A 9,412-nucleotide genomic window follows, 5' to 3' on the forward strand; every position below is an offset into this window, starting at 1 on the left:
CCAATCAATCTACAAGCTCACAACGATGAAGACGGAGACTTCAAACCCCAGGATGCTTTGCGCACTGAGCAGTGCGCATCAATGGTGCTCATCAACGGAAGAGTTTCCGTACCACGGGCGACGGACAGTGTTGCCATGTCTGCTTATTATAAGCGAGTTTGGGCTTGTTGTTGCTTGTTGTAAATATTGGTAGTTTCAGTTTGCCGGTTGCAGTTTTTTTGGGGCTTGTTTTTAAAGCGTAACTATTTGGGCTTGCTTCCAAATTATTTTTTATTATTATTGTTGAAACCAGTTCTCAAACATTTGCATGTCAAGGACGCCCCAAATTAATGTATTTCTCTGCAGTGCAGACCCTCATCTGAAAAAAGTTTAACTTTCAAATACTATATTCCAAATATTTTTCTTTTCAATATCTTTTCGAAAATAGAAGATTCGCATTCGCGACGCATTGTGAGCTTGTAGATCGGCTATTTTCAAATAGTCTATAAAATGCTCATGTGTAGCCTACTAGTCTAGTCTAGTGGCGTCTTTTGGGCTTGTTTTCATCGACCTGGCTGCTTATTTCTATCACAAAATCTGGCAACACTGGCGAAAAGAGTGAAAACCATAGGCGTGAGCAGTACGACTGAAGAGGTTCCGTAGGTTCAGACTCCAGACAGTGGACAATCTCCTGATCAACGATGGAAAACGTCTGCCTGGACGGTCTGATCTTGAAACTTCACGATGTCAATGCCGTTAAATTTGGGCAGTACAAGTTAAAGACTGGCATGATGACGCCCATTTATATCGACTTGAGAGTTCTGGTGTCTCATCCGTCTCTCATGAACCAGGTAAACACGTGTTGTCTTTGCAGCATCGCATGTGGTTTACTCCAGTCGTTCTCAAACTTTTTCCTGTTAAGGACCCCCAAATTGACACATAGTAGCCCGTGGACCCCCATTTGAAAAGATACACCAGGGACCCCCACAAGAGAAGACTTTTTCCCCAGACCCCACTTTGAGAACCACTGCTTTAGTTTACTCTATCGAAGATATTGGGGCTGGGGGGTAGTCCAGATGTATTTTATCGAGTCCACGATAGTCTTGGCCTGCACCCCCCAGTACGTCTTGCACTTTCACCAGTAAAGCCCGTACTTCTCCGTACATGTACAAAACAAATATATAATGTGCTTACCCGGTTGCCCCAAATGTAAACTCACGCTTCGGAGTCTTTGTGCAATGTATTAGTCCGTACTTTTCAATAAAGAAGTGTTTCAATCCTGTCTGTGTCGGATTCTGTTGAAAGTTCCCTGTATTCCTCAATGGGTGGTAGTGACAGGGCGCATCCGGTGAAAGCCGGAATTACACTCAATGTAAACGAGGGGGAAAAAATGTCGTTCGGCCAGAGACGGGATTAAAACGCATATCTATTGAAAAATACGGACTAATACATTGCACAAAGACTCCGGATCGTCAGTTAACATTTGGGGCAACCGGATAAGCACCATATGTATATATGTGTGTATGTGTGTATGTAAATATCTACTTCAAACCCCACAACCCCTTGTACAACAAATATATATATTTGTTGTACATGTATGGAGAAGTACGGGCTTTACTGGTGAAAGTGCTTTACTGGTGACAGTACGCACTGGGGGCTAGGCAAGACTATCGTAGATATAAAAATATCAAAATCGACAAAATACATCTATGATAGTCTTGATCCAAGGCTAGGGTAGTCTGCTTTAAAAGAGGACTGTTCCACTCAGATGAACAGTGAGTAAGTGGCTATACTTAAACACATGCACACTCACACTCTACTGAAAAAGTCACTAACCTAAACAAGTAGAAGCAGCGAAATGTTGTTGGGACTTGTTCCGCAAAAGATCTAGTAGACCCTGAACTGAACAGTTGATCAAACTTAATTTCTTCACTGCATCATCATGCCTAACCAATCTGTATTCTGTACAGGTGTCTAGTCTCATTTACCAACGTGCACAAGAAGAGGAGCTTAAGTTTGACTCTTTGTGTGGAGTTCCATACACTGCACTGCCTTTGGCTACAATCATCTGTTCCACACATGAACTACCCATGCTCATCAGACGAAAGGAGGCCAAGGACTATGGTGTGTGTGTGTGTGTGTGTGTGTGTGTGTGTGTGTGTGTGTGTGTGTGTGTGTGAGAGAACGAGAGTGCTTGTGTCTCTCCGTATGTGTGTCTCTGTGTGTACATAGTCACCTTTGACCTATTTCCACATCTCTCTGTTGGTTATGATATGAAACAAAGTGATTGTAGCTCAGTTTTCTTCTACTTTGAATTAACTGAACATAGAGAATAGCTGCATTGTTTAGCCAAAATGAGCCCACAAGTCATTTTACAAACCCTGATCTTTGAGAACGTCATTTGTTATGATTTAGAAGGCCAACCTGGTTTTAAACACAAACGTGGCCTGATCTAGTCAGAAAGCCATACAACACATTTCCAAGAAACTGCTTCAACTGGTCCATGTATCCAGCCAAAACAATCAATTCTGCAAGTTAGTTCAGTAATGTTTTAGAAGATTACATTGCTCAAGCTTAGGGTTGCAAAGGTGGAAATTCTGGAGACTATATGGAAATTAAAGGAATTAAATTGTGCACTTTTGGACAAAATATTGGTCAAAACATTAGTAATCGGTGGTCTAGGACTCTCCAAAATTGGGATCGGCATCGGACCCAGAAATCTGGCATTGGTCGGGCTCTAATAAGATAGAAGTGTATTCGGAGAAGTACATTAAACACACAGGTCAGTGGTAAAGGTGTTCCCTGATGAAATCATGGATCAGATCATATTAGCGTTATACACACAGATAAGGGCCAGTGTCACATTACCAAACTGTACTCAAAACAATAATGCCAGGCCTGTGCATCTTGACGCTGTAATATTCAGATTGTAAGAAGACCACGGGTGAACAACATAACAAGACAGTAGGGTTACCTAGCCTGAGGCTACGAGCTCAATCCATGGTCTTGAAGGGCGGACCCAAACACAGCCGCCTGGATTTGTGCGTGGCTTCCTATTGCTTCACCAATCTATGTCCCCGCCTCCCCTCCCCTCCCCCCCTCGGCCTGTGCACGGAGCACGCTGACGTCACCAAATTTAGAGCGACGCCCCTCTGCACTCTGATTGGTTAGGAGATAACAAGGTCCAAGACCATCGTTCCTGCATCGCTCCCCCAGGCTTTTTTTCTTTTGTAAAAAAAAAAAAAAGCCTGGGTTTCCGAGGCTAGGTCTTACCTAACAGTGAATATTAGAATATCCCTCACAGTGTTGGAATTCTCAAGCTCTACTTCCTATGGAATTTACCAGACATTTTCAACCCTTTGCAACCCTACTCACTCAAGCCTTGAATAATAAAGATAGTATATCCATAAAAGATCATTAGTCTGGAACAGTTCCTCAATTGCTCCTCGTGTAATGTTAACTCCTAGGCACCAAGCGTATGGTGGAGGGGACAGTTCGTGAGGGTGACACTTGTCTGATCATTGAGGACACAGTGACCAGTGGCACGAGCATCCTGGAGACTGCTGAGGTGCTCTACAAAGAGGGACTGAAGGTATTTCAAAAGGAGCAATAATGGTACTAATCATATAATGTATTTAGATGAATTTACTGTAGATGACCGAACCCAAAGAAATGCATAGCGTGAGAATGTAGAATTTTCTGTCACTTAAAACTAACCTTATAATTTGTTGTGGTTGGAGGTGACCGATGCGATCGTGCTAATGGACAGAGAGCAAGGCGGTGTGGAGAATTTGGCCTCTCAGGGAATCACCCTCCACCCAATCATCTCTATGTCTAAGCTGCTCAATGTGCTGCTGGCAGCTGAACGCATCGATGCCCATACTGCCCAGAACGTACGCAAGTTCATAATGGACAACAATACTTTTAGGTACAACACTTGGACACAATGGGAAGGGGTAACTGAGTAAAATTGTTTGTGAAGGTGGTGGTGTTTTTTTTATTAAGAGAAAACGGAATGCCTGCAACACCCCAAATTAAGTAAAAGTCTCAAGGGACACGGCCCAAATAGCCAACACTCAATACATGTCCTTTCATTTATTTGCCTCATCTAGACAGAGCAACGGACGCGTTTTCAACGTAATTGGTATGCTGAGGAAGCACGATTAGGTTGAAACACGTCCGTTGCTCTATCTGGGTGAGGCAAATAAATCTATATGAAAGAACGTTTATAGTGTTTTTATTATTGTGAAAGACGCCTAAAATGTTTGTGGAGTGCATGTGTCCATGTGATGCTTTACACATTGCTCTGCCTGCCCAGGCTGCCCTCTGTGACATTCATATGAGCCCGACTTTTAAATGTTCTTGCCTATTCAGCCCTAAGGAGGAGAATGGTAATGGTTCTCCTATCACCAAGAAACCATGTAAAGACCAGAGCCAGGAACTGAGCTATGAAGACAGAGCAAAACTACCCAGTATGTTGCATTTTATATAAAGCTGTAACATTCCATTGGAGGACTAAAGGTCCTACAGAAAGGCTTATATCGGCAACATATGTGAATCTGTATATCAATATTGCATTTAAATAACGCTTTTACTTCCAGAAACCCACCCACTGGCATCCAAGCTGCTGAGAATTATTGAAGAGAAGCAGTCAAACCTGTGTGTCTCTGCCGACGTGACGGGCTGCGAAGAGCTGCTCCAGCTGGCCGGCCTTCTGGGTCCAAAGATATGCCTCCTTAAGACCCATGTGGACATCCTTCAGGTAGGCAACCTACAGGCATCTGCCAGGATTAAGGGAACCCCTTAAACACAGCCTCATCACCTCGTGATTTGTTTCTATACCCTTTACCTGCAGTATAATAGGTTAGTTGGGGGTTATGTTGTTTAGAAAATTTCCCCCTCAATCATTTATTGTTCAGTTACAGACATTTCTGAGGGGGATAAAGAGGGCTGTTTTGACCTTTTAGGTGGTCTTTAAACATGCACTCTATCCTGTTTTAAAGCAATATCTTGTATTACTTTTCATTATTTTCATGTATTACTTTTACTAAATGCATTCATAAAATGTAGTGTTGTCAACTCCCTTATTCCATGTTCCGTCCAAACTCATCCCTCCACTCAGGACAAGACAAAACAAACGAGCAACATCAAAGCTAAAATTGTTGTTCTCTCTAAATGCAGGACTACACACCAAGCTTCAGCCAAGCACTGAAGGCCCTGGCTGAGAAACACAACTTCCTCATCTTTGAGGACCGCAAGTTTGCAGACATCGGGAACACGGTGAAACACCAGTATGAAGGTAAGAAAATGACAAATTTTTGGTCATGGGAGTTTCTCTCGTCTTGAGTTGTTGCGTATGGAAGTACAGTATGTGCTGAGCTGCAAGGTTTATTCATTTGAGCTAATAAATGTTCACTTTAAATAGCACTATTTTGGCAAATATGATATACTGTTAATTGGTACAATTAATGTCGGGCCTCATCAGCATTTTAGAATGACAATGTCAAGTATAAATACATTGTAATCAGATTTTTACACTTTATAAATTACAGTTCTAAGCACTAATAATGTAATGTTTTGAATTTCTTTGTAAATAAGTAACCGGCTAGAAATGGTTTGATCCAGCCAGCTACTGGAAGCACCCAGCCAAGCCGGAGGCACCGCTGCAGGGAATCAGACTCAACCTATGCACTGGTGGTTGGCTTGTTTTGGCTCTACGCCATCCGGACACCCCTGAATGGCGATGTCTTGGAAAACACAAACAAATATTTTTTTGTGATTATCCATTTTCCCAGGGGGTTTATACCAAATCGCATCGTGGTCCCACATAGTGAATGCCCATGCTGTCCCAGGTCCCGGAGTAGTGAAGGGGCTAAGTGCTGTGGGCAAGCCGATGGGGCGAGGCTGTCTGCTCATAGCACAGATGAGCTCCCAGGGTTCACTGGCTGCTGGTGAATACACACAGGCCGTGGTAAGCATGTCTCCACTTAAGCCCTATTTGTTAGTTTGTTGTATGACTGTGTCATGCGAATATAAGCTCACAGCTCATCGTGTTTTTTTCTGAGTTTGAGTAAGGGAATACATTTCCTGGTTTTAATTCACTAATCACTTCTATACCCTTTCAATGTTGCTGCTGTTTTGCTTGTTAATATGTGTGTACTTAACATCTACTCATGATGGAGATTGAACAGGACTTAGATCCAGACCTTAACCTGCTTGAGACCATCAGTGATAACTGTCTATACAGAGAGTCAGTTTAATGCAAATATTTCATATGAAAAGGGCATATAAATTATTCATTTTAATAGCAGAAGTCTCAATGCAAATTTTAAAGACACAAAAGAATATTTGAAAGTATTTAAACATGCTTTCAATATTCTTGCTGTCTCAGAAACCTGGATTGGAAATGAGAAAGGTGCAGATTTTGTTTTAAATGGTTATGATTTTCATTACATCAGCAGAGAATCGGGACAGTATGGTGGTGTTGCTCTGTTTGTTGATGAAGGGTTATCTCACAAAGTTATTGATAATATGTCATTAGCTGTTGACAATGTGATGGAGTGTATCACTATTGAGATTGACACTGAGAGAACGAAAAATGTAATTGTTAGCTGTGTGTACAGAAAACCAGGTTCAAATATTGAAACCTTTATCACCAATATGGAAATGTTGTTTAGCACATCAAAGCAGAAAGTTATTTATGTCTGTGGGGATTTCAACATTGATTCATTGAATCCCCAAAAACATAAAAGTACAGATGATTTTATATTATATATATTATTATTTAATAACAAGCCCATAATATGGACACCAGTTTGAAAGTGGTTAAAAGGATGACTATATATCATGATGGTTTCATTGAATGAATCTCAGATTTGTTGTTAATACTGTTTGTTTCTCACAGTGTATCACTGCGTGTTGTTTTTCTTCTAGCTGAAGATGGCAGAGGAGCATCCAGACTTTGTGCTTGGGTTTATCTGCATGTCTAAGATCAGCAAACGACCAGAGTTCATCCACATGACTCCTGGGGTGCAGATGCAAGCTGGAGGTGAATTGACTTATAGTGACTTGCATTCTCTGTTTTTGACTTGGCTCAGCCTTGGTAATTGAATGAAAGTTAGATTAGTATGTCTTTATATATGAAAAACGTATCGCATTGCGTCACGTTGTCAGCTATTTTCAAAGAAGCTATAGTGTAAGATCGAAAACAGGTGGGGGTTAGTATAGAGCCCTTTGGAATCCGATCAACTGAGTATATAGGGTTTAAGTGGTTAAACCTCAGTCACTGTAGTGAAATAAATAAATGGATGAGACAATGTCCAAAGCTTGCCACTGTTTACCACAGGATGGTGCTGGTGTACAAGGAATCTACTGTTAAAGGGCAAGACCACTTTGGTAGAGGTTTTGGTTGTGGAGTTACACCTCCATTGTACGATGAAACAGCTCTCAAAGTCACTCTTTTGGCACGTAAATGAACACAAACAAAGCTGATTCAGACAATATAGAACATCACCAAACCCAGTACTGTTTATTTTTTAAATACATTTTTCAACTTCCCGTTGATTTTACTATTTGAAGCTCTGGATCCGGATCCGTGGATCCAGTCCGGGGTTTCTTCCTAATACAAATAGCTAAATCAACAGGATATTAAAATTTTCATTAAAAAAAAAACAGTACTGGATTTGGTGATGTTCTATATTGTCTGAATCAACTTTGTCTGCGTTCATTTACGTGCTAAAAGAGTGATTTTGAGAGCTGTTTCACCATACGATGTAAGTCAATGAGGAGCATGTTTTGAATTCTAATCAATGGAGCAATTATTTTAGATTTCTCGCCCACCTTTGACGTTGCATCATGGTAAGGTAACTACACAAGCCAAACCTCTACCAAAGTGGTCTTGCCCTTTAAGTAAAATTTCAGCTCAGTATCTGGTCAAACCACACCCCTCTCATCTCTCTCTCTTACCTATATCCTTTCTTTCCAGGTGATGAGCTGGGACAGCAGTACACCAGCCCAGAGGAAATTATCTGTAACAAAGGCTCTGATGTCATCATTGTTGGACGGGGTATCTTGGGAGCCTCTAATAGGCTGGAGACTGCCGAGTTGTACAGGAAGTCAGGATGGGAGGCCTACATGAAGAGACTTGGTCAGACTAGCCAATAACAAGTCAGAGGTTGTGTCTGTATCATAAATGCTAAGTGCAACCTTTCATTGACTTTCGTGTAGTGTCCTTAGGGAAATGTAGTTTGAGGATGGTATCTGGTTTCAGTTGCAAATCGACTGGGCGTTAGCTGTTATCATCTTGGAATTGGCAGGTCGATCAAACTTGGTAGATCTAGTCCAGAATTGATTTGCTTTGGATAATGATGTCATGTTTGCTTTTAGTTTACTTCTGTGAACAAAACACATTTGGTGCTGGACGGTACTTGAATCAGCAATGTGTCATTTGATACAGGAAATGGAACTAAATCAATAAACCTCACATTCATGATTGAATTCACTGACAACAATACTAATGCCTGTAGATAGAAATCGGTCCAATAGAGTTTATACGGAGAGTGCGGGTGGGGTTAACGGTTATGAGGCAGTTACTGAGATCAAATGAACTTAACCAGAGGTAAGACTGATGGCACACTGTATTACAGTTCTGAATTTAACTTTGATATTTTTTTACTTTGATGCTCTTCAGAAAATATGGGATTTTCCACATAATAGGAGCTACATCATATAGAAACATTATAGTGTTTAGTTATTGGTCTACGGACATGCCACTAAGTCATTCTGAATTGGAGCATCAGGGCACCATGAACAAAGTTCCTTAGTAAGTATTCCTACTGTTGTGAGGGATAAAGACCATATTTTTTGCTTATTATTTCCTTAGACAGGAATGCAAAATGTGTCTATTACTGTATAGAGTCTTACAAAATGATTGTGGCAGGAGTTTGCTGTTGCATACAGTTGAACGGTGTGACTTCCACAATGGGCATGTGGAACAGCCACAGCTAACCTACTTAGAAATGTATCGTCCTTATGTTTAATGATTTTTTCAGTATTTTCCCTCCTATTGTGTAAGTGTCTTTGACAATTAAATGACAATTAAATTATGGCCTTTTGTGTAATGTCTATCATTTAAAAAATGTGTGTTGAATATTATCTATGTGTAATTTGAAATGCAGTTGGACAGCCTCTTCAATTAATGCAAATGTACTTCAAGACATTTTAGAGCGCTCATGCAGAAAAGTTCTATTTACTGTAGAAGAAAATATAAAATCTAAGGTTCCTAATGAAGACTTAACAGATGTTTTGGTAAAACTTTCCATGAAGCCCAGTGACTAAGTGGTTGGATGATTTTGAAAGAAAATGGCACAAAATATATGCAACACAAAATGTTTCTGCCTACACCTCCAGGATTACTTAAAGCACCCAATGACTA

General features: G+C 40.8%; 1 protein-coding gene across 1 annotated transcript; it reads left to right on the plus strand.

Moving 5' to 3' along the window:
- The first annotated feature begins 626 nt into the window (after positions 1-626).
- On the plus strand, positions 627-9,094 carry umps (uridine monophosphate synthetase). The gene is made up of 10 exons (XM_080456916.1): positions 627-830; positions 1,950-2,103; positions 3,447-3,571; positions 3,720-3,907; positions 4,354-4,451; positions 4,581-4,741; positions 5,161-5,278; positions 5,775-5,950; positions 6,913-7,027; positions 7,964-9,094. Exons 1-10 carry the CDS (start codon positions 681-683, stop codon positions 8,140-8,142), a joined length of 1,464 nt encoding a protein of 487 aa, XP_080313042.1. The 5' UTR covers positions 627-680; the 3' UTR covers positions 8,143-9,094.
- Positions 9,095-9,412: the final 318 nt, after the last annotated feature.

The sequence above is a fragment of the Gymnoscopelus braueri genome (assembly GCF_963280865.1).
Source record: "Gymnoscopelus braueri genome assembly, chromosome: 18".
Classification (NCBI taxonomy): domain Eukaryota; kingdom Metazoa; phylum Chordata; class Actinopteri; order Myctophiformes; family Myctophidae; genus Gymnoscopelus; species Gymnoscopelus braueri.